This window comes from Eptesicus fuscus, chromosome 8 (genome assembly GCF_027574615.1).
Source record: "Eptesicus fuscus isolate TK198812 chromosome 8, DD_ASM_mEF_20220401, whole genome shotgun sequence".
NCBI classification, from domain to species: domain Eukaryota; kingdom Metazoa; phylum Chordata; class Mammalia; order Chiroptera; family Vespertilionidae; genus Eptesicus; species Eptesicus fuscus.
In genome coordinates this window covers 88,686,986-88,713,072 of record NC_072480.1, presented here as the reverse complement: position 1 = coordinate 88,713,072, position 26,087 = coordinate 88,686,986, and the positions used below count along the sequence as shown (strand labels likewise).

At 47.6% G+C, this 26,087-nt stretch overlaps 1 protein-coding gene across 4 annotated transcripts in view; it reads right to left on the bottom strand.

The window, feature by feature from the left end:
* MFHAS1 (multifunctional ROCO family signaling regulator 1) overlaps window positions 1–26,087 on the bottom strand; it is a 76,378-nt gene that overhangs the window by 5,312 nt on the left and 44,979 nt on the right. Inside the window, exons 2-3 of one of the 4 annotated variants that reach the window (XR_003619403.2) lie at window positions 6,746–6,872; window positions 962–1,070 (exon numbers count right to left, since the gene is read on the bottom strand). The exons of 1 other annotated variant lie outside the window; for it this stretch is intronic. Coding sequence is in view for 2 of the 3 variants with exons in the window: in XM_008146216.3 (XP_008144438.2) it covers window positions 6,746–6,872 (127 nt within the window). In the remaining variant the exon portion in view is untranslated. Of the gene's footprint in view, window positions 1–961; window positions 1,071–6,745; window positions 6,873–18,732; window positions 18,848–26,087 lie in introns of those variants that run through there. 2 more of the 4 variants (XM_008146216.3, XM_054720083.1) reach the window with 2 other exon arrangements.

The following is a 26,087-nucleotide window of genomic DNA, read 5'->3' as shown; positions in this document are numbered from 1 at the left end:
GGGGGTCTCAGACCCAGCATCCTCTCGGGTTATTGAACACGCATTCCTGGGATATGTGTTATTGAAGGAATTGAAGGCCCAACACTGAAGCCACACCATGACGTAGTAGCCATGCCTTTGACTTCCTGCATTCTGAAGTTTTGACATCGGGATCTTGCTGCCGCTGGAGGGGCTGCCCTCCCAATGTGAGCCAGTTGCCAGAGGTGGTAAACAACTCAAATGTGAGTGTACTTCTCACATGCAAACCAGAACCCACCACCTCCTCACTCTGGGCCACCATCCACCTGCCCCAAACACTGCCAGGGTCCCAGACAACCAGGGACAGTCCTATGCCCCAGAGCCCCCTGAAACTATCCACACTGGCCAGGGCTAAGCCTCTCCCTCTGCCTTCCCACAGAAACCACAATACAGGCCCTTGCCCAGTTCCTCCCTCTCTCTCCGCCTCGTGACCGACCTGGTGATTCCCCATGTAGCTCCCCACCCCGACCCCCCACGGCATGTCTGTCCTCTAAGGAAATGTGAGTAATCAACTATCTTTTCCATGGCAGCCGTTTCCTGATCTGTTGGCCTTACTATATCTCTAATGTTCTATTAATACACTGCTAGTATATTTTGAAACAAATGTGGAAGGAAGAGCTTGCTGTGAAAACAGCACTGAGTGGGAGCCACGATGCGGATTTCAGCCTAGCGGTGCACTGTGTTGTGGGCTCAATGCTCCGGCCCTATGGAACTTATAGGGCTGTTGGGAGGATCTGATGACTGATATATGCCATATTAGAGTGAATTGGGTGAAAGAATCAAGCCTTATCCTTAATTCCCAGATGGGTCTTGATTCCGGAGAAGTAGATTTGTCATCTGTCCTGCTCTATACAATCTTCTCATCCCCAACCCAATCCCCCCTTTTCCCCTAAACTCTCTGAGTCGGCCGTTCAGAAACCCTCTCTGCTTCCCAGAGACTTACCCTTAAACACTGGTGCTCCTAAAGTCAGAGTGGGCACAGTAAAAATGGTGGCATAGGGGAAAGAAGCACTATCTTTTCCACTTAATTTTCCAAGAAAGTATGGAGATACCTAAGCAGAGAGGGAACAAATGCCAGGATCAATGTGGCTGACGGGAGACTAAGTCATCCAAGAAACACGACCGCTCCTCACCTGTAAAAGCTGCAAGGCAAGGAGCTGCCTCCCTCTGGCAAAGAACAGGACACATCACTGCACATCAACCTGCTCCACAGCCCAGGCACACTCCGCTCGCAGCCTTCCCCGCCCCCCGCACTTAAAAAATTCTGTGATCAGTGAAAGTCTCCGCTGTGATAAAGCCAAATCTATCTCATTCCATTGCTTAAGAGAATTTTTTTATCAAGTTCATATTAACGAATCTGAGTGCGATTAAACACACTTTGCCTGTTTATTTGGTGAGATACAGGCCACAGGGTCTTCATCCTACTTTTTATAAAAGGCTATTTCAATTGGTCTTAAATATCCTTATGTCATAACAATATAACTGCCAACATTCCTATGCAAAGTAATCACTATGTTTTTGAGCATACTTACAACAGTGCATAACTGGAATTTCACTGGGATCTTGCTTGAATGGCACGCTACAGTACATACACAATAGCCCATGTTTAAAAGGCAGTTTTGAAATGCGGCACCTCAACCTTGCCTCCTATTATTAGTAGTACTTTCTGGAAAAGGAGGAAGCTCAGCCCATCAATTTTCAAACCGGCCCATTTTTTTTTTTCTCACTCTGTAACACACGACCTGCCAAAACCAGAATGAAGGTCCTTTTTCAGTGCTACCACCCCACAAATGACGGAGCCCAGACAGACAAGTACCAACACGAGAGAGATGGCAACTGTCGGGAAATAAAAATGATAGATTCCCATTTCCTGTACGTTCAAGGGTCAGCCCATTAACAAACCACAGGGAAGAAGCGGGCTGCACTCCAGTACGGAAGGTGAAGCATTTTCATATGCTAACCTGTCGAATTCTACCTTTTACATGAAAATCAGGCTGGGGCGGGGGGCGGGGGGCTGTCCCACCTTTCTTTGGAAACGAGAGAGGGAAATATTCTACAGGGAGCCTAAAAATGAAAGGCACAGGCTTCGCTTTGCTCAAAGTTTGCACCTTCCCTTCAGAGTCGGAATTTTAAGAGGCTCAACGTGCATAGCAACAGGATGGAGACGGGAATTCACACATAAACACTTTTCCAATAAAATTTAACCATTATCCATCTACTTTCTCCTTTCTTTTCTGACTGAAAGTGTATTTTTGTCCCTTATGACCCCTAACATCCAAGGCTCAGCACCCCTTTAAAGCCTGGGGGTTGGCTGGGCTGCCATTCAGGAGCCCCGAAGGGCAAACATATGAGGGGGTGGGTGTGTTCCTTCGCCGGGTGCTGGCCACCTTTTCACAACGTGCGCATGTTCAGTCACCAGGATGCACACTCCAAATGTCTGACAGCTTGCTGAAACCGGTTTGGCTCAGTGGATAGAGCGTCGGCCTGCGGACTCAAGGGTCCCAGGTTCGATTCCGGTCAAGGGCATGCACCTTGGTTGCAGGCACATCCCCAGTAGGGGGTGTGCAAGAGGCAGCTGATCGATGTTTCTCTCTCATCGATGTTTCTAACTCTCTATCCCTCTCTCTTCCTCTCTGTAAAAAATCAATAAAATATAAAAAAATAATAATAATAAATGTCTTACAACTTTATGTGTCACTCACACCTCAATAAAGCTGAAAAGACAAAGATCGGTGTCTACCAAGGGCTAAGGGGGCGGGGCACAGAGAAGTTTTAGGGCAAAAAAATCTTGTGTACGATACTGTAAACATGTATGATACATGTCATTACATACTTGTCCAAACCCACAGAATGCACAACACCGAGTGAACTCCAATATAAACTGTGGACTTGATGATCACGTGTCAACGTAGGTTCATCAACAGTAACAAATGCGCCCTCTGTGGGGGTGAGGGTGGTGGGGAGCCTGTGCATGTGTAGAGGGCAAAGGGCATCTGGGATCTCTCTGTACCTTCGGCTCAATTTTGTTGTGAACCTAAATGGCTCTAAAAAATAAAAATCTATGCTTGAAATTGCTACCTATACTAATAAAAAGACAAAAACTAAAAACAACTTCTGAAGGAGGCTGATCTCCCTCCAAGAAGCTTTAATTCCCCTCTTTGTCCAGTAAACTGGTGTGTGTGTGTAGGGGGGGGGGGGGAGGTCAACTCACTGCCTTTAGACTGAATGGGACCAGGGATAACATGTTTATAAGAATTTCATTAAAACTACAAATCTGTTTAATACCATCACAACCGGCAGCAAAGCCATTCCTGAAAGAGCTACTGAAATGTGTACTGACTGCAGGGAGCTAGGTGTTACATCAACACAAGTGATCACAAATGGGCCGGAAGTTGAAAATGTTCTAAAATTAGACTATGTTGTCGGTTGCAAATATCTTCATAATCTCTGAAGGGGCCAGTTTTATGGTATGAAAGTCTACCTCAATGGAGCTTTAAGAAATGTACCCTTAAGAAGGTCAGAATTTTTTAGAGCAACCCCAGCCAACTTGCTGCTGCATAAATTTTCATCTCATCTCAAATGCAAATCTTTGAAAATCAGCTCCAAAGGGCAAAGTATGGAAATGACTTGGATCTCTATCTGATAATCAGCCCCTCGGTGTCCCCCTGGGGCGTCCCCCTGGAGGCCGAGGTACAGAAACAGAAGCACTTCATTCCCTTCAGGACAGGTAACCTCTCCCCAGGGCCATGTCTGTCCAGACCTCAGCCACCCACCACTGAGATGAGCCAGGAGAGTAAATCAGTCCCTATTCTTTGTTCTCTGTCTCTCCCGACTCAGGAATGGAACGCCTAGAACATTTGTAAATGAGCAACGGAAAAGCTTAGAATTCATAAGGAATATCCGATCAAATAACAGTCCTCAGTGGATTTTCTTCATAAAGCTCACTGAGCACCACCGCTGTACACATACATGGTCAAAGGCAGGCAGCTGGGTGACCAGTCTCTGACCTGGCCTTTAATAAAGGGGAGGAGTAAACTGGTCAAAGAAGAGCTTGGAATGTCTTTTTAAAAACCACCTACGGTCTAGACCAGTGACCCGAGAGCAGGGTGATTACTCTGGTCTGCCTGGGACAGCTCTGGTCGATGCCTGGCACCCAGGTATAATAATTAGGAATAGCCCTCCTGCCACTCTCAATCCTTCCCTGATTTGAACAATAAATTACGTTCAGCTCTAAAGGTGAATTGGAGGTGGAATGGGTGGTGTGCTCATCCAGGCAGCATGGCTCCGTTTTGCTCGGTGAGGCCCCCTGGCACCCTTAGAGCCATCCATCCACCTACCTGCACTGTATGGGATGACAGAAGTCAAAGATTGCTCTACAGCAGTGGTCGGCAAACTGCGGCTCGTGAGCCACATGCGGCTTGCGAGCCGTGGTTTGCCGCTCTGTTCACTAATGAGTTTGCCTACCACTGCTCTACAGTGACCTGCTGCTTAAGTTAACTTGGCTGGAGCTGTAAGACCAGTGCAAGAGCCCCCCACTCCCCCCCTCCACCCCCCCTCCCCCGTCTCCCCGTTTCTCCTGCCCGTTTGGGCCCCAAGTCTAACTCTCAGGCTCAGCCCACAGCTGTAATGGCCATCTCCTATGACAGCTTTCCTCACTGTCTCCTAAATCTCCTGCTTCCACTATATTGTCATCTACTTGTAAGTTAGACCTCCCACTGGGCCTGGCCTGGATGTGTTTTGTTTTCACAGATTTCCTTCATTTAGAATAGAGACCTACACTCCAAACCTGCCATCCACTGTATAAGGCCTTAAAAAAAAAATCCATTTCAAAATAAAACCATTCACAGAGGGAGGCCAACAGCAATTCAGTCCTCAAGGCATTCCCCTCCAGCATCTAGATGTCTGAGGCTAGGGCGGCTCTGATTACTTGGGGCTTTAAAGACCTGTTCATTTAGGTATAATAAACTGTGTGAGAGATGGGGCTGATAGCATTTTTTCAGGTTGGTGTGAGTGTCTTTCTGTGGCAGTACAACAAGAAGCCCCTGGGAAAACACCGATAAAGCTGGCTCCAGGCCACTGCGGTTTCTCCTGCAAATGGATCTGTAAGTCCTAGCTCTCTCCTGCCTATTAAATGCCACGTGGCTGGGGTGAAATAATAGGTTAATGCCTCTCCTGGCTCAGGGAAGCCTACACCAATCTCTCCCTCCCACACCCTGCTGTTTCTGTACTGTCCCCTTGTCCTTACCCCACTGTATCTGCAAGAGAGGGACCACTTCAAAGACCAGGAACATTTCTGTAGTTGGATAGGTTCAGGTCTGGAGATTTTCTGGTTCATATGAAGTTACTGTGTAATTCTACTTAATATTTAAGAGGCACTTCAAGGTCTGACAATGTCTTAGGGGCATATTAGCAAGGCATTACACTCTCTCTATTCATGTTGGCTAAAACAGCATTCTGAATATAACGCTTTAGATACGCGTTTCTTTGATGTTCCTATTTCCCAGGAAAGAGGGGTTGGAGATGTTCTGTCTAATGAGCCAAATGAGCGTGCCACTGCAGGCCCCTCCCTCCGTAGAGAGCCCCCCAAAGGCAGGAGAGCCAACACCCCAGGGACACAGCTCTCCCCAACACAGCCTGACAGCAAGCTTCTCCAGAGGAGATGACCATCCTCAAATTTGAACTTCCCAACCTCCCTGAAAAAGCTTATATATGAAAAAAAAAAAAAATCTATGTGGTCAACTAGGAGGAAAAATGCAGGTTTCCGGCATGAATACTTTGCTGAAATGACAGCAAGGAGACAAGTTTTGTGATAAGAATGCATTTCATCTTAGTTGAAAAGTGGTTTCACTGTTTAGTTCTTAATACTACCAAAAAAAAAAAAAAAAAAGAAAAGAAAAGAAAAAAGGATGAGTTTTATCTATAATACTAAGCTAACATTGTATCCAAAAGTTAATTCAGCCCTAGCTGGTTTGGCTCAGTGGATAGAGAGTCGGCCTGCGGACCAAAGGGTTCGATTCTGGTCAAGGGCAAGTACCTCAGTTTGGTTGCAGGCTCCTCCTGGGCCCGGGCCCTGGTCAGGAGACAACCAATGGATGTGTTTCTCTCACATCAATATTTCTGTCTTTCCCTCTCTCCCCCACTCTCTCTAAAAATCAATGGAGTGCATTCTCTGTCTTTAAGTCCCTTTGGGGGAAGATGAGAACAGACAACACAGCCTCTGACTCCCAAGGACTGATACAGAACCAAAGGCCCAGAGGAAAAGTAACTTACTGTGGCTTTTCCACAAGCTTTTCTTATTTAACGGGCCCTCACTGTTCCTTGAAGCGAGGGCCCACTTACTTCTGCAATGACAGAATTAGGACTACCCATGAAAACAATGCTTTTTTTTTATTGCATTTAGCAGCAAAAATGAATTATACACTTTTGATGAGTGAACAGTATGGCATATAAATGATATCTCAATAAAGCTGTTAAAAACGCTCTGCCCTTTTTTTTTTTCCAGCAAAAGTTAAAAAAAAAATCACAAATAAGAAAAAAAATAAAAGCTCCTAGTTTGCTACATAAGCCACAGTGTTGGTGTCACCTAGATAACTTGGTCTGTTCTGGGGGGTCGGGGGGGACACTTTATAAGGTCTGTTGAGATATACTTCAACTTGGCTTTCTGTCATCACAACTACTGAGGCAGGATCAGGCGTGAGGGGCAGGGGCTACCACGTTCGGAACTCACTTGGAACAGGGGCTGATCACAGTCGGTGTAGGTGGGTAAACCAAGGCAACATTCACTCGCTCACTGCCGTTCTTGGGGCAAATGATCTCGGCCACTCCTTCAGGTCTGGGCTGACTCAGCAGCTCCCCTGCAGGAGGAGAGAGAAAAATGCATGAGTGAGATTTGCCTTAACAACGGGACCAGCTGACAGAGGAACAGAGCTGGGGATGAAGGAAGCAAGGAGAGGGCAGGTAGTGGGGAAGCGCAGGGTCCAGGGCTGATGGGCCCCCAAAACAAAGAAGCGAGGAGAACCGCAGCCCTGGCTCCGCGCCCACCTGCGCTGCCGAAATTCTCATCTGCATCACCACGGGGAGCGTGCTGGCGGTTGTGGCAGGAAGGCCATCGTTCCAGACAAAGACAGCATCTGCCACTCGTCTCCTCACCTTCCTCTTCGCAGACTGACTCCAGGCATCCTTATCTACACGGCAGGCGAACTGAGCCAGGATCCCCAGAGCCCAGAGAAGCGGGCCCTGCCAAGGAGTTGTACACCCTGAGGATGGGGCAGATGGGATGCGGGCAGAGGGAGCAGCCTCTCAACAAAGCCCCACACAAATGACCTGGAAACGCAGCCACCAAAGGCGTTATCAAGGTGAACAGCCCAGCCTCGCACGGGCAGGAGGATTTCCTGGGTGGGTCTGTGTGCGGATTTGTAAAGACCAACACAATACTATCTTATTAGTAATGGGGTCTAGGAAACACAGATAATTAACATAATGGATTCCCACAATACTCAAAGGAAACCTGTGTCCCCAGCACGCCCCGGATACAATTTCTCTCCAACTGGATCATTAAATCCCTAAGAGCAGGATGAAGGCGGCTCTTTAGTCCCCGCCCCCGCCCCCCGCCGGTCCCCGCCCCCATCCAGCAGCCCTTTCTCTGTTGCCACTGCCAGCACAGTGCTCTCACTCAGTACAACCGTACACTCCTAAAGGCATGGTGACAGTATTCTTAGGGTTTAAGAAATGTGCCGAATTGCTAAATTAAGAAAATAACAGAAACAGCCTTTTCATCGACGCCTCCCGCCCCCCGCAAACCTATCTTAATCACGAGTGCCACGAGTGGTTCATAGCATGAGCTATCTACTAAAATAGAAGCTCATCGTCTCAAATGTCTTTAACACAAATTTGATTTTAAACCAAAGTGCAGCCACTCCCTGAATATTTACATAGAGAGGCCGTGTTGTGTGTGAGAAGCTGCAGAAGATGCAGGAGATACAGGAGTCTAAGGCAGGGTCTCTCGCGTGCAGGGTCTCAGCACCCGACAAAGTCAACTTAGCAAAAGGACAGTCCTGCATGATGGGTGCAAGCAGCCCACGTGCCCACCAGCGGCTACAAAGGCTGCGGCACATTTACACCATGGAACACTGCTATCGGCTGTAACAAAAGAAGGAGATCTTACCCTTTGTGACAACATGGAGGGACCTGGAGCGCATCATGCTGAGTGAAAGAAGCCAGTCAGAGAAAGACAAGTACCCTACGATTTCACTCACATGTGGAATCTGATGAACAAAATACACTAGCAAAATAGAAACAGACTCATCGATAGAGAACAGACTGACAGCTGTCAGAGGGGAGGGGGGTTGTGGGGCTGGGTGAAAAAGGTGAAGGGATTGAGGGGAAAAAAAAGCATAAACACTCAGAGACACAGACAAAAGCATGGTGGTGACCAGAGGGGAAGGAGGTTGGGAGGAGGTGGAAGGGAGCTAGGAAGAGGGTATAGGGAGGGGAAATGGTGACTGAAGGAGACTTGGCCTGGGTTGGTGAACACACCATACAACATACAGATGACGTATTATAGAACTGTGCACCTGAAACCTATATAATTGTATTAACCAATGTCACCCCAATAAATTCAGTAAAGAAGTAGGCCTTGCTTTCTGACAAAAATTATACAATGATGACTCACAGCAACACTATTCACTACAGTGAAAACTTGATAACCCTCTCAAATGTCCAACAACGGGGACATGACAAACTATGACCCCCTAATCGGATAGAACTGTCTGTGGTCACTAAAAACTCCGAGACTGACATTTCAATGTGGAAATGTAAACTTGAAAGTACATTCTAATTAGAAACACGAATTGACAAAGCACACACATGAACTTAAGAGCAAAATGGGTCATTCGAGACTAAGAGGCCCTGGGGTTGCTTGCTGGTTTACTTTTACATGTAGAAGAGAACAGAGTCTGCCTCCCACTGAAGGGAGAGGCCAGGGTTAAGGGCCAACGCTTTCTCCTCCGCGGGAAATGGTCTAGTCATGTGCAACGTACAACGAATGCAATCAGTCTTCCTGGAGATGCAGACATTGGGCCTGATAAACAGACCCCTACATTAGCTGAAGCTGTGTTAGGCCACTAAACTGTCTCCTTGTGCCCATTAAAGTTATGAAAAACTATTCTTAATTGCTCTCGCTCAAGATTTCTGGCATGAAAATGCGAGCAAACGCTTATCAACTGTGTTGTCCCTGTGAAAGAGCAGAGCACCACGTTTTATTGTGGTTTTTCTAAGTAAAATCAACAGAAGATAAGTAAAATGAGCTCAGCTTTTTCCGTCCCTCATCAGAACTCTCAAATATTAGGCACGTGATGAAAATACTAAAAATGTATCATACTGACAACCCAAACCACGATATTAAAAAGCCCCAAACCTTGCTTTTTAGTGCAAATAAAACCTACTTCCTGATCCAGGATAATGATGTAGGTTACGAACATCCCTCCAAACAGCAAAAGGAGTCTTGAAATTAAACAAGTATAGAGGTTCTATTAAATAAGGCATAATCTAGATGTCTTGAAGTCCTCTTTCAGCTCCAATGCTGTAACATTCATACCCTCCAGCCCCAAGGCCCACTCCTGTCTTTTAATTAATTTAATTAAGTGAGACTCTGGATGTAGCTATAATGAGATACACGGATGCATGTTTCCCACGTCTCCTCGGGGCAAAGGCGGCATCCGCTGCAACCAGTGAGCAGGCAGGTCCCCCGCTTGGAGAGCCCGGCGTCATCGGGGGCCTCGAGCACTAGAGGACTCCTCGGTCCCTTTTATGTGGAACAGGAAAGCCAGAGATATAAGGACACCTTGTCTGAAGACAAAATAACGCCCAGAAAGCATATACACACGAGGAGTAAACACGGAACGTTAACACGTTCAATTTAAAATGTGCCACTGCATCTGCTGGTTCCAACGTCGCCAACCGTCTACAGAGGGGGCTGCCCCACGCGCTCCAGGGCGGGTCCCAGTGCCCGCACCTCATCGCACCGCCCCGGTGCCTCCCTCAGGACCACGGCTAAATAAGTCAAATAAATAGGCCAGGTTGTACTTTTGCGTAGTCTTGGTTTAAAAAAAAAATATTCCATTGTGTGAAGTGACTTTGGTCTCGGCCCTTGATGATGAACGATAACTTTTTTGGGGAGAGAAAGTGACGGCAGGAAGGAGCGGAGCGAGTCTGTGTAAAGAGCAGAAACAGGTCTGGGCCTTGGTCGCCGAGCCCAGGGCTGTGCCCATCTCTGACAGTCAGAAGTAAAAACTACGCATAATTTGGAAATAACTTGTAAACATTTTTTAAAAAATTAAAACCCAAAAGGATGCAGGTCATGAAATGCCATGTAAAGATATTTTCTATCATACTTACACTAAAGGTGAAGTTTAAAAGAAAATTTTAAATGCAAATGAATTAAGGTAATATAACTTTGGAAGTGTTTTAAGAAATTTTACCATAACCTTTAAGTAAACAGCAGATATCAATAACTTGGAGCCAGGAAGTACTTCACTGGCAAAAGACATCCCTGGTATAAATTAGAGGAGAAATGAAAGAGGAAAAGCCTATGTCCCAGGCCTATGTCCCAGGCCTGGCTCTGCCACTAAATTCACTCATTCATGCAACAGCTGCAAACCAGCCCCTGACAAATGCGAGACAGGCACCAAGGCCGAATGAGCGAAGGGCAGGGAATAAGTACACAAAGATCCCTGATTTCATGGAGCTTACAGTCTACAAAGAACACTAGTAAAAAACAATCTGCATAACTGATAAAAACTTATTATCCAGCCCGGCCGGTATGGCTCAGTGGCTGAGCGCCAACCTCTGAACCAGGAGGTCATGGTTCGATTCCCGGTCAGGGCACATGCCCAGGTTGCGAGTTCCATCCCCAGTAGGGAGTGTGCAGGAGGAAGCAGCCGATCGATGATTCTCTCTCATCATTGATGTCTCTCTCTCTCTCTCTCTCTCTCTCTCTCTCTCTCTCTACCTCTCTCCCTTCCTCTCTGAAATCAATTAAAAAAAAATGTATTTAAAACAAAACAACTGTTACCCAGGTAATTAAAACAGGCTAATGAATTGGAGAGTGACTGGGTGTCTGCTTCCCCGGCATGTCCAGGACAGGATGCCTCTCTGAGGAGGCACCATCAAGCTAAAACCTAAACAATAAGGAGACATGAGCTACAGGAAGAACACTCCAGGCAGAGGGAATCTCTAATGCAAAGACCTGAAACAGGATGATGCTTGGATGCCCAGAGAAGAGCCTTGGTGGTGAGATCATGGGTGAAGGAGAAAGCAGACAAGGGGAGGAAGCGAGGCAGTGAGGGCCAGACCAGGGGCTTGGTTTTCATTCTACGTGGTAGGGAGTCACGTGCAAGATTTTACATGGAGTAACGACATCTGATCTGTTTTAGGAAGGTCACTCTGATGAGGGCAGGGACACTGTTAGGAGGCTTACTCTCCTGCCCAGAGAAGAGATGGTGGAGGCCTGGTTTGGAGAGGTGCTGGTGGAGATGGGGACACTGGGGTGTGTTTTGCAGACAGTCAACAGGACTTGCCAATGAATTGGATGTGCAGGTCAGAGGCAGGGAAGAACCAAGGATAATTCCAAATCTTTGGTTTGAGAAACTGGCAGATGGTAGTGGCTTGTGGGAAAGGGGAGAAATGAAGAGTTTTGTTCTGGCCAAGTTAGATTTGACTGTTAGACACACATGGGACTAGGTATTAAGTGTGTAATTACATAAACAATTCTGATGTGCAGGAAAAAGTTAAGGCTGGAGGTAGGGATCTGGGAGTGATTGGCCAATAGATGATATTTAAAGGCATAAAAGTAGATGACATCACCGAGAAAAGTGAGGAGATAAAGAAGAGAAAGGAACCACAGACAAACTCCTGGGGGGCTGAAAACTTAGAGGCTGGGAAGAAGAGAAGAGCAGCCAGGAGCTGCCAGGAGGCAGAGGGAAAACCAGAATGTGGCGTCACAAAAGAAAACAAACTCCTCAACAAAAGGAAGTGATGGCGGTGCCAAAGTCTGCTGAGAGGACCAGCAAAATAACAGCAGAAAAGGGACCCAGGGTTCGGAGGTCCCTGTGGGCTTTCAGCAGGAAGGTGGGGGTGGATGTGTGCATGAAGAGGGTTTGTCCAAGTAGGTTTGGGAAGCGAAGTGGAGACCACAACCAGAAGCGGTGAATTATGTTGTACGCATCACGTGTAATCTATGAGCCGGACAAACCACATCTGAAAAAAACAATTAGGAAAATGGACTCATCGCTCCTGGTTTCCTCCGAGGCTCCGCGTCGGAACTACCAAAAGGAATGGAAGATCCCAGGGCTTAGGAGACCGAGAAGAGGAAGGAGCCCGGGAGGGGAAGGCACGGGGTTGCTGTTTGGAAAAGATAAGCAGGGACGTCTACTCCTGTTCTGGATGGCTTCCGTGAGAAGGAAGCCATCGGCGCGGTACACGTCTCCGTTCTTAAAAACGATGACCATGAAATAACAACTATGTGCTATTTAAAATAGATTTTTACCAAAAATGTCAACGCAGACTAAAACGCCTTAATCACACTAATCAACTGAACGTATTGGAGATTACTGGTCCTCAAGAAATAATCAAATATAGTCGAATCTGCAGTCAGACAGCCTTAGTTCCCAGCCCGACTAAGACTGATGGCTACAGGGATCAGCCAGGATCTAGTCACGTGACAGAAACCACAGCGTGGGGCTTAATATAAACAATTAGAGACTTTTTACAGGGAATTTATTATCAAGAGGAAAGAGACTTCTAAAGACCACCTTGAGACTGAGGGAGATTATCTAAGGAAGAAAACCTTGGATGTGGGGAGAGCCCTCCCCAGACCTGGTTGGATAAGGTATGGCATAGCCTCCTAGATAGTGGAGAGGTGGGCTGGGTTGCCCTGGGTCAGACTTGCCCACGGTCAGCTGACCAAAGCTAGCAGGGATCTGTCCTCTGAGTGCCAACAAAATTCCCGGGAAAGCTGGATAGGGTACCCGCAGATTCAGCAGGAATCTTCTGCTGGGCCACTGGGAAGTCAGCTGGGTGGCCAAAGATATTGTCCAGCACTTGGTCACATATACTCTTAGGGAGTTCTGGGATTCAGAGAGGTCTCCCAAACCATAGGGATGTGGCATTCTTCTCCCAGTGAGTTCTAGGCAATTGGACGAGGTCCAGTCATTGGTTGAATTCTCAAGTCCAGTTTTGATTCTGAATGCTGGGACTTCTTTAAAAAAAAAAAAAATACTCAGAAATGCACTTCTATGCCTTGACCTTTGAGGACAATTTTATATTATCTTATCAGTAAGGGAGTACAATCTACATGCCAAACAGAAGCAGGCCAGTGGGGTTCTTAAAGATGCCCTTGAACCAGGGGCACAACTCAGTATCTATCTTCTGAGAGTTTGTGTGGCCTGGTCATCAGGCTGCAGGAAACAAACTAAATCTCAGCACTTCACTTCAGCTTCTTCCCAACATTCTCCAAAGTGGCGGCAGTGGTGACAGTTACTGGCAGAAGGAACAACGAAAGTCACACTCCTGAGCACTTCCCTGACGCGCACAATGACCCCAACTTGCGAAGTCCTCCCTCTCCTGGTGAATAATGCAACGGAAGCCCCATGCGGGCCCCACGCTGGGCACAAACGCTTCTTGTTCAGCCCAGTTCCCGACAGAAGGTGACTGTCCTAATTGTAATAATAATCACATAAAGCGTTTCTGTTTGTGTGTTTGAGGGACAGAAGATGACTAAGTAGCTCAGGTGTCTATGCCGAGAAGCGTGGCATCTGGTCCGTGGGGCCCCTTCCCTGATGGGTCATCACTGGGGCTTCTTCCGGATCAGGAGCTGTGACCTCAGGTCACAGCACCTCTTCCTGAGCATTTGACTCTAGTTCAACCAAGGGGAGAAAAATCTGTTGACAAAATTTGTTTTCAAATGTCTGCCTGAGTTCAGTCACATCCCTCATATTACAAGCTAACACTTCCCTTTGCTAATGTCTCTTTGTCTGTCTGTTTGTTTGTTTGTTTTGCACACATCTAACCTGCTTTCCTACCGGCTACCTCATGTCTGGCTATTTGAAATTCTCTCCCCTACATCCTCTCTGCCCCCACCCCCGCCGCCCCACCGCCCCAATTCCATCACCTGCAGTGGAAAAGCCTCATCCCACCTCCACCAGGCTGTTCTGCTAGACCCTCTCCATCTGCTCAATCAGCCTCGGGGTCTCCAAATCTTCAGAGTTCCTGAGAAGTTTCCTAGGACGACATGCCAGGTAGAAACTTCTGGAAGATTCCACTTGGAAGTGAGGCTTCAATGACACAAAATGAATATCCCTGGGGCCAGAACAAACATCCGGGACAGCAGGTGAACTTGGCTCCTTGTGGCATTTATTAATATGTAGGCGAAATTACTCCAGGGAAGCTGCAGGAAGCTAAGGCGCCTACCAGGAAGGGCTTTGCTTTTGGTTCTAAAAAAGTGAACAATAGCAAATAAAGGATTGTTTGATATCAAAGTTCCTTCTACTTGCTGTTCTCAGCATCTTCATCAGTTTCACATCAGGCCAGATAATATACAAACCGCAGTAACACAATGACAAGAGATCCTGTCTTTGGATTCTGTGTGAGATTTTTCTAGAAGGTCTAAAAATGAATCACCCTGCATCCTAGAAACGCAGAACCACAAGGAAACCACATGAAGCTTAAATGGAGTGGTTTCATGACAAGGAAGCTGTCGTATCGATGGCAAGCATACTTTCAAATCACACTACCCAGGAGAAGTAGTAAGGGTTGGCCTAAAAAGGTGTAGACAAATCCATGTGTGTCAATCAACCGTGGGACACACTGTGAGAAGGTCAAGCTTCCTTCTGAGGCTGAGTCAGAGAAAACTAAGGCTTCCACATCACTCTTCTCTTAGTCACAACAAAGAAATGAAGTGACTGGATAATTCATGTTCATACAGGGTGGGGCAAAAGTACGTTTACAGTTGTTTGTATACATATAATAAATAAATAGTAACACAAGAATAAACTCTGCGTTTCACGTACTCACTATTGTTAACCTACTTTTGCCCCACCCTGCACATATAGCTCACTGGCGTCGTGGTCAGGGGTTAATTGACTGGCTGCAGCTTCAGCCTAAGCTGTGCTATAATGGTTAACATATAGGCACGTCGTTCAGAAAATGCATGTGAGGTCTCATACTACCCTCTCCTCGCTGACCCTTAAAAGGTCTGCCACCATCTGACCGACATCGAAGCTGCCTCTTCCCGCCATCCATCCATTCATTCATTCATTCATTCATTCCACCTCGCCTCCCGGTGGACGTGTGTGCCTGCCACTTGGATCCATTTTCATTGCTAAGGGTTTTTATAAATACAAACCCATCCAAGAAAGGAAAAATATTTCCCCTTTTCCTGCTCTGGATAAAGTTCCAGCAGACTTGGCTGAGGATTAGACATGCTTCACAGATCAAAGGGAGTGGGGGGGGGGGGAGGGGGGGGAAGGAGGGAGGGGAGGAGGATCAGAGCCGAGACCCTGCCGGTCTGGCCTTCCCTGTCTCCAAAGGCGAGTGAGGTTGGAGCAAAGCCCTCCCTGCCGCTGCCGGATGAAGTGCTGGCAGAGGCTCCTCTTGATTGGGACGGCCTGTCACCTACTTCTTCCTGGAAGTGGTTCCAGGCTCAGAGAAATGAACGCAGACGGCATCAAAGCGTTCAGACTAAAACCGTCTCCCTCCATCATTAGTCTCCTTTTCAACCAAAAATGGGACGAACTTTTATGACCCGAACTGAAATCTGAAACGCTGGCCCAGAGGTCTTATCAAAACCGACCTGATTCTGAAATACTCTGGGAGCCATTTGAACTCCTTAGCCATGATCAGAAACCGCGTATTTTCTTCCCGTCTCCTAACAAGGAAGAGGACAAGAGTTTCTGCAAATCCATTTCCTTGGAGGAAGGGAAGGTGGGGGAGTGAATGTCGTTGGGCTGGGCAGGGGGAGCCCGGGAGCCTCTGCAGGGCCCGGGAGACAGAAAACCCAGGGAAGTGAGAGTTGGACAGGACCTCGGCGCCTTACGGCTGGAAGGAATCTCGAGGTGGCTGACCTTCTTTTGCACACGAACACGATCTCCCACGCGCATAGCCAGCAGTGCAGGGGATGGGGGCCAGCTGGGCCCTCGCCCAACACGAGCTTTTTTGTATCTACTCCCCTGCCCAAGTTCATTCCCAGCGGATCCAGCCCGGACTCGGGGCCACTTTAACCGAACAAAAGGCATCTCTGATGACCTGAAAAGCAGTAAATTGCACGAACAATCGAAACTGAGCACTCCTCAGCCCCTGCAGCCTCCTAAAGGTTGTAATTATGGACAAGAAAGGCTCTTTATGTGTCCGCTGCGCTCCACCTGCAAAGCCGAGGCAGCTGGCTTCCAGACTGAAGCCCAAACGCAGACAGACCAGGAGGACACAATCAGGGCAGCCACAGCCAGTTACAAAGTGCGGGATCACCACACAGGACCGGCTTCACTGGAGGCAAGGGCGTGCCAGCTCAGCACACAGGGGAACCACCACTAAACTAGGCCACTGGCCTGGCCACGGTCCCAGTTTACCTTCAGTCCTGAACTCTCGCCTGAGTATCAGACTGCGATCAAAATACCCACTAAAGCCCCGGACGGTTTGGCTCAGTGGTTAGAGTGTCGGCCCTTGGACCTAAGGGTCTCAGGTTCGATTTTCGGTCAAGGGCATGTACCTCAGTTGCAGGCTCCATCCCAGGCCTGTGTCAGAGTATGTCTCGCTCACATGGATGTTTCTCTCTCCCTCTCTCCTCCTCTCCCCTCACTTTCACTCTCTAAAAATCAATGGAAAAATATCCTCGGGTGAGAATTTTAAAAAATGAAAATAAACACACACACACACACATATGCATATACATATAAAACATTGCCATTTGGATACTGATGTGTTCAAAGTCAAACTCTTAATGCCCACTGGCCCCATCTCCCAAAGTTACTCCTTTCCCAGACTCCCCCATATAAAAAAATGTCCACTCCGTTCTTGCAGTAACTTTAGAAAAAAAAAAAGTGGAGTCATCTTTGCCTCCCCCTTTCTCTCTCACACACAATGAACCCATCAGCAAGTCCTGTGGCTCTGCCTTCAAACCATCCAGCACCTGACCACTTAGCAGCTCACGAGTCCACACTGTGGTCTCCTCAATCCAGGGGACCTTCTGGGCGCTGCCTCAGCTCCCCCTCTCTGCACCACAGCCTGGACACTTTCGAGGCCCTAGCTGAGGCAATTCTGGGACTTGTCCCATTTCTGTATCTCAGGATACTGTCCTTTGTTGCCTGATGCTCAGGGTCTTGAAGATTATTATTTTACTAGAGGCCTGGTGCACAAAAATTCATGCACTGGGGGAGGGGTTCCTTAGCTCGGCCTGTGCCCTCTCACAGGGAGTCCTCAGGGGATGTCCTACTGATGGCTGATGGCTTAACAGCAGTCTGGCCTCCCTCTGCGGGAGGCAACAGGCCTGCTGATCAGGGGACGGCGCCACCCCCATCACCCCGCCATTGCAACCCAGCCTCCCTCTGCGGGAGGCGACAGGCCTGCTGATCAGGGGACGGCGCCACCCCCATCACCCCGCCATTGCAACCCAGCCTCCCTCTGCGGGAGGCGACCGGACGGGCCAATTAGGGGATGGTGCCAGCCCCCACAATCATCCCTCTGCCGCTACTGGTCGCCGCCCCACCCCCCATTGCCGTTTCCTCTCTCTACCTGCTAGCATGCCTTGGCTGGCTTGGTGCCACCTGCTCACCGGCCCCACCCGCTGCTGACTGGTCATTCTGCCATTCTGTCGAAATGCATGTTACACTTTTATTATATAGGATATATTTTACTTGTTTGGTGGTTTTTTCTGAGTGTGAGAGTAAAGACAGGCTCTGTTACTCTGAGCTGAAAGTGGAAGTGTGGCTATAGGTCTCGGAGTACCTTTGATCCTGTGAATAAAACAGTATCTTTCTGTATGGCAAGCCCATCATCGAAGTGAAAATCCTATACTCTTCCAACGACACTGAATGAAAAGACAAGACACTGGGAGGGAATATTTGTAAAGCACATATTTGACAAAGGTTTGAACCCGGAATATATAAAGAACTCTCAAGAGTCATTAAGAAAAAAAAATTAGCAGCCCAATTAAAAAAAAAAATTGGGGAAAAGTTTGAAAAGACATTTCACCAAAGAAAGCATACTAATGGTAAATAAGCACAGGATAAGATACTCGGCATCATTAATGGTTAGGGAAATGCAAACAAAACCACAGTGAGATACCACTTCACACTTAGGTTGTCTAAATGGCAAAGGCTGACCACACCCAGGGTTAGTGAGTCTGTGGGGGAACTGGAAGGCTCATGCACTGCTGGTGGCATTTCTTGAAAAGATGAAACATACACCTACTCTGTGATACAGCTATTCACTCCTAGATATTTACCCAAAACAAAAGAGTATAAATCCATACTAAGACTTACACATGAATATTTATAGCAGCTTCATTTGAAGTGGCCAAACACTAAAAGCAACCTAAATGACCATTAAAGGTGAGCAGGTAACAAACTGTGGCACATCCATGCAATGAAATACCACTCAGCAATAAAAAAAAAAAAAAAAAGATGAAGCATGGATATGTAGAACATAGATGAATCTGAAAATTACTGTGCTGAGTAAATGAAGCCAGACCAAAGAAGAGTCCGTGTTGTATGATTCCACTGTGTAAAACTCTAGGAGATGCAAACTAATCCATCGTGACAGAAAGAGGATCCGTGGTTGCCTGGGGTAGGGATGGGGACAGAGGGGACAGGAAAGAAGAGGGTGAGCAAGAGAAAACTCCGGAGGGAGATGCATTTGGTCATTATCTTGATCATGGGGATGGTTTCATGGGTCTAGACATAAGTCAAAACCTATCAGATTGTACACTTTCAAACTGGGCATCCTACTATATGCCAATTATATCTCGTCTGTGTCTCCATTAAAAACAAAGCCCTATCGTTAAGCAACAACCTGAACTAGAAACACCAACTGGGGTTTCAGCATGACCACCCTTCCCAAGAAAATGAAAGGCTTGACAGATGTCTGGAAGGACAAATTTTACTTACCATACCCAATGAGTTTCAAGCTAAAAAAAAAAAATCAGGGACTCTCACAGATCAATCCACAGAAGGCAGAAATGCCATGAAAGCATGTGTCTTTTGCTGAGATTCTTTTTTTCAGCTTATACTTATGATTATTTCATTGACGCCTCACTGTGATAGTTATAAATAAAGGGGAAAATACATATTCTATTAGATGAAATTCAAGCTGGAGCTATACTCAATCATGTAGAAAATTCCAATATGAGTAATACTAGATACATACTATCTAATATCTAATAATAATGGGTAGGTGACACTACCTGCTAATGGCTATTAAATTAGCAGGTCCGAGTAGGCAAAGATAACTGGTGGGTGTCCACTGTCAAGGGGCAGCAATCACATGAACATGTTATGGTAGGGTAGGTTACGGGGAACATACTCCCAGCACCTCTAACCAACAAGAGACCACTGAGCGTGGCCTCTTCCTCCTCTCCTTCCTCTTCCACCTCAGGAAGTTACTCCCTGCCTACCGCAAGGTTAAGCGTGTGTATCTTAGAAGTGAAACCTAAGTTTTAGTTCATCCGACACTATCCCACCGAATATCCAGAAGACAGGGCTAAGGGTGAGAGGAGATAAGGACACCGGCTCCCTTCAGTCTGGAAGCAAAAGGTCATCTACTGGCCAACGCACACCATTAGCTCAGAAGCACACCACCTTCTCTCCAGCTAGACTGGAAACTACACCACTTTTGATAAAACGAGTAGGAAAAATGAAAAACCACCATAATAATCCCTGCCACCCATGAGAAAATTTATCCTGGCTTGGATGGGAGGAAAGAAGCTCTTTGTCTCTGGAGCTGAAAAATTACACCAAATTATACCCAAGTTCTTTAACTGAAGCCCATTTGTACCAGAGGTTATTGGCTTAATAAAGTCATGTGGAACAAAAAGCAGAGGCACAGTTGCCAACCTACAAACATCTAACTTTCAAAAACAACAAGTGGCCCCATTCCTTACGCAGCGATGTTGTAGCACCTAAGCCAGCCTCTACTGTCCCGTATCCCTGGTCCCAGCCCCGAGACTCACTGCAGCCAGGCCCCAGGTAATCCAGCTATTTACTCCTAGGGATTTACCCGGAAGAATGTGAGGTCTCTCGCCTCTCCTATGTTCCTCCTTGCTGTGGCTCTGCCTTTATCTATCCATGCATCCTCCCCACGATGGACTGAGCACACCAAGGAATTACGGCCACCACACTCTCAGAACACTGTAGGTTATGTGGGCTTTTGTGGTTCAGCCTGGAAGAGAACCAGCATTCAGAGCATCGCTGCTTTAGGTCTATCTTCTCCGTTAGAGTTAGTAGACAAAAAATAATAATAATATATATATTTTTTGGAACACAGCCCTTTGTAGGTTAAGGACAATCCTTATAACTCAATGGCAAACTTGAGACAGATGTACTGAAAGGGACTTCTGAGGTACAAGCAACGTCACACATTATATAGTTCAATCATAGGTGACATCCACCTTCTATACCTAGTTCATGCTCAATGCATCTCCAGATTTTCTGCAATGCAAGAGCTACAGAGATTTCTAATTTTTTTTTTTTTGGGGGGGGTCAAAGAGAACCACAAAGATCACAAGTTCTTTGCCAAAGTCTGAAATCTGAGTCTCCATGTATCCACTGTGTGACCCTGGGCAAGTTACCTAGCCTCTCTGAGCCTCATTTTTCATCTGTGAACTGTGGATAGTTCACAGGGGTGCGACAAGAATTAAGTGATGATACGTGCAACTGACCTAAGCCTATGCCTGTAACACAACAGCATCTCAGTAAATGTTTATTTCTTCCCCATATGACGGAAGCTAATTCCAGCATGTCATAAATGCAAGAAGTTTCATCAAAAGGCTGATGGAACCTTGAGGACTGCCAGCTGGAAATGGCTAAGGGCATTTCCCCACACCTAAAGATTTGCATAGATGATTGCTTGCTGCCAGACAGCTGAGGGCATGTTATTTAATCTACGTGTTATTGCCTCCTACTGGCCAAACACCTGAACAGCTGTAGGCAGTTCCCCCAATCTGACAATGGATTCTGTATACTAAACCTTGCCTTTGATGTATATCTACTTGGCCTTAGGACAATTTGTGTTAATAACAAGCAAGGGGTCCAGAGAGACAGAGAACTTGGTCCCTTTAGCTAAGTCTTCTCTGGCTCCCCAAAATGCCTTCCAAAATTATGTTTCGTCTCTGGACTCTTTATTTACACACAGCGCCTTCTCCAGATTCCTGAACCCTTCAAGATGCTGGATTAAGACCCTGGCACTCATATCCTTGTTAATCTGAAACATAAAAACTAAGGTCTGAGCAAAGACAACTTCTCCAAAGAAAAGAGCCTATGAGAGGAGCAGCGGAAAGGCCCTGACATTCCCACTGCCTTCCCGGAAGTCCCTGCCGCTCCAAGGCAACACCTGTTCCCTAAAGAATACTGTCATTCATTTCTGAAGGAAGTGTACATTTCACCTCCCCTCTGGAGAGACATCTGACAATTCCACTTCCAGGTATTTACTCGATGGACATACCCGTACATGTCAAATGATACAGTCATAAGTATTTACTTCAGTGCTGTTTCTAAAGTAAAAAACCAAAAACCAACTCAAATGCTCAATAGAAAGCTGGTTAAATAAAACCAGCTTATGCCACAGAATAATATACAACCAATAAAAAAAGAATCAGACAGTTCGATACGTATCCATATGACCAGTACTAGTATATATTTTCAATTTTTAAAAAAGATACTAAACAATGTTTTTCTTTGGGAGAGGGGGGCTCTCTCTACTCCATTTATACATAAAAATATGTACATATTTGTAAAAACATAGAGCATCCTGCAACGACACCCAAGAATCTGGCGAAACTGGCCTCGGGGAGGGGAAACGGATGGCCTCCTTTTCCCCGTAGCGCCATTTGTAGCTTCTGAATTTTTGTGCCACTTACATAGACCACATCTTAAACATAAAACTTAAAATGATCTACTCCAGTACAAATTTCAATATTTTTCTCCCTAAAATGGCTTTCTGGTTTTTCAAATCTTACCTTAAATCTATTTATTTTTAATTACAAAAGTCAGTATGTACTCATTTTAATAAGTAAATTAACAGGAAATGTGTAAAGAAAAGGGTAGAATCACTTCCCCCTTCACCCCTCAGCAAGGATCCAGGGCTGGGCTGAGCTGAGCGCATCCCTCCGTCCCTTTCTCCCGCTCTGACGTACTGAGAAAGCCCAGACACGGACCAGGTTTTTGCTGATTTCCCTTCTCCAGGCAGCAGAATCACACGGTAAGCATAAATGCAACATTCCTTTCTTTCACCTGACAGGATGTTCTCTGACAGCCACGTGAGAACTGTATTTGTCCCCAATTCCTTTATCCATCTGATCTCAATGTCCTCCTCTTCCCTGCCCCTCCTCTGCCCACACAGATATAAACAATCTATAGATATAAAAGGCTAATACGCAAAGTGTCCCCTCAGGAGTTCAACCAGGAGTTCAATCACTCGCTATGATGTGCGCTGACCACCAGGGGGTGGCGCAGAACAAAGGAAGGCCCCAGCTGGCAGCCGGCAGCCAGGGAAGAAAGGCCCCAGTCAGCAGCCAGAAGGCCCCAATCAGCCCTGATCACCAGCCAAGTGGAGGGACCCTGCCCCGTGCACAAATTTCATGCAACGGGCCTCTAGTCCTATATAATAAAAGGCTAATATGCAAATCGACCGACAGGCAGTAAAACCGAACAACCAATCAAAGCGTAATATGCTAATGATATGCTAAGGCTGCTCAACTGCTCGCTATGATGTGCACTGACCACCAGGGGGCAGACAGTCAACCAGTCGCTATGACATGCACTGACCACCAGGGGGCAGATGCTCCAAATGGTAGGTTAGCTTGCTGCTGGGGTCCAGCCAATCGGGACTGAGCGAGATGGGCCGGACACACCCTGGAGCCCTCCTGCGGTTCCCTCCCTGGCCCGATCGTGCACCGCTGGGGTCCCTCAGCCTGGCCTGTGCCCTCTCGCAATCTGGGACCCCTCGGGGGATGTCGGATAGCCAGTTTCAGCCCGATCCTGCCGGCCACTCCCCTTGGGAGGGCTCCAGATGCAGGGCTCATGGCTGGCGAGCGCTGCTGCGGCAGCGAGAGCCTGTCCTAACAGGGACTGATTGGGCGCAAGCCCGCGGCAGGCACAGTGGGGCCGGGATGAGTGGGAGTGGCAGGTAGGAGCTGCAGGCAGCATTGGACTGCAGGTTTCAGCCCGATCCCTGCAAGCCACCCAGAGGGACCCCATTCATGAACGAATTCATGCACCGGGCCTCTAGTTTTATAGAAATGGACTCATGTCACACATGAATTTTTTTAATGGGGTCCTTTCATCTGTCTGATTTTTACCACCACCACCCTGACTCTCTAAACAACCTCGCGCCCCCTGGCAGGTGAGTCTGGTGCCTACATCCCACCTGACCTGTTGGGCCTCCAGGGCCCCCTCTGTGCTGGGGTGGCCTCCTCCTCTGAGGGTGGCTGAGAGTCAAGGATGCCCTGGGCAAACGGTGGCCAGCTGGCCCGTCAGGGAAGCTGGGCTCTGGCCACGTGGGAAGTGTGATTCCAGACTCCAGCCCAGGTGCCACTTGCATCGCAGAATTAAAGAATCTAAAGCGAGAGGCCACAGGCAGCCTTTCCCAGACCGACATCACATATCTGATTGGGAAATAGTAGTACAGGGACAGAGAAAAGCTCTCCAGCAAGTAAAGGCTGCTCGGTTCAGCTTCCTGCCCTACCCTCTTCCTTTAAAGCCAACCGAGATGAGAGAGGCAGCTCTGGACAGCATCCGGGTCTGGCCGCCCACTGGGGTCCCAGGCCACTCCCTGCCCGGCCTTGGCTGTGACAGGGAGCAGCTGTGGAGAGAGAGCCAGAATGAACTGTTGGGAGATTAGTGGCTTCTGTGCAAAGCTCCCGGGATGCCAGGGCCCACGGCAGGAGGTCAGCGCAGGAGGGCCGGGGAGTGGAAGTGAAAGCTCTCTGACCACTAAGCCCATTTCCACCCTGTATTTCTTGGGTCTTAGATTTCATCATGGCAAATTTCACGGAATGTAAAAAGTACTTAAAATCTTTGTTTGCAAGGAAGATAGTGGAGAAATGATCACCTCCCTTCCAAGTATACCTCCAATTCTTACGTCCATATAAAACCTTTACGGATGCCAGGGTTATGAGAATATAGGTTTATTACCCCTGATGAATCAAAATTTGATTTATGCCAGAGCTTCAGATATTCTTTAAAAGGGGGGGGGGGGGGGAGGGTCTTCAAAACCAGCTAGCGATGTTTAAATGTTTAAACCGTACTGGGTGTTTCTATAAGGCCTTGACCTAGATCCAAGAAATCCTCTTCATGCCCTAGCTCAGTGCATAGAGCACTGGCCTGTGAACTGAAGGGTCCCAGGTTCAATTCCGGTCAAGGGCACTGCCTGGGTTGTGGGCTCGATCCCCAGTAGGGGGCGTGCAGGAGGCAGCCAATCAAGGATTCTCATCATTGATGTTTCTCTCTCTCTCCCTCTCCCTTCTTCCCTGAAATCAATAAAAAATATAGTATTAAAAACAAAAAAGAAATCCTCCTCAGGCTCGAAGCATGTGAAGCTGTTAGTAGGTGCCATGCAGGGTTTCAAACAAGGCTTTCACAGAATCCTATTGCTATGGAGCCGATACTGACAGCTCAGGTGCCTTCACAGTAACTTCCACATACAGTAGGTGCACAAGACAGCGGGGTCGTCCAGCATGAGGACACTGTGACTCATTAGCAGTAACTGACTCACTGCAGAAAAGCCGAGCCCCAGGAGGTCAGTGCAGTGCTAACCCCAACACTGGCTCCCAGCTCGACCACCTCCTGGCCGTGGAACCCTGAGATAATGGCTTTAAGGGGGTGAGTGTCCACACCCCTACGGTTGTGGTGAGGACTGAGGGAGATCACACACAATACTTCGCACAAGGCAGCTGCCTTCCTCAGCACTCCTGCGGCCCCCGGGACCCCGCTCCCACCTCGAGCAGGACTGGCCACCTGGCCACGGGCGGCCCATGCCTGAGTGTGGCAGGCACCCAGCCTGGTGAGAAGAGCTGAAGTAGGTGGATCAGGAGGCTCCCCGGGGCACGGGAAATGGGGTGAGAGACAGAATTAGTCTGTGGGAGTCACGGAAACAGAGAGGCTGGTCCGAGGGGAGAAGGAAAAGCAGGGCGAGTCGTTAGGGACAGAAAGAGATGGCACTGAGAGGTGACCACACCTGAGGTGGAAGGACAGAAGCTGGGAGGGGGACAGGGGACTGAGGTAGGCACAGGGGACCAAGAGACAGAGGACCAGGGACCAAGTCAGGGGAATGGAGTTGAGAGTCAGGGTGACTGACAAGTAGAATGACAGACAGCACAAGCAAGGGAGGGGGGGTGGGGGGGGCGGCGGGGAGGGGAGGTACCATCACACAGGAGATCTGAGGCAGGGGACACAGAGAGAAGCTGGGACAGAGGGACAGAGACACAGACCAGTCCCAAGTTCCAATTCCCATCAGGAAAAAAGCCTCTACTTTGCTTCCTTTCCTTGGACTCTGGGGTTCGCTCTACTCCTGACAAATCCTGCTTTCTCCCCCCTTAAATTAGCTCAAGAGTTCTGACTAGGACTTCATAATTAATACATGGCTTTTATTGAGCATATCCATTTCTTTCATTAACTATAAATTATTACTTGCAACTAATTATGTTGCTCTAATGAATTATTATAAAAAACAGCTTTTTAAAAAAACATCCTTTTAAACATTTTTATTAGTTTCATAGAGGAAGGGAGACGGAGAGAGAGAGAGAGAAATATCAATCATCAGCTGCCTCCTGCCTGCTCCCTACTGGGGATCGAGCCCACAACCCAGGC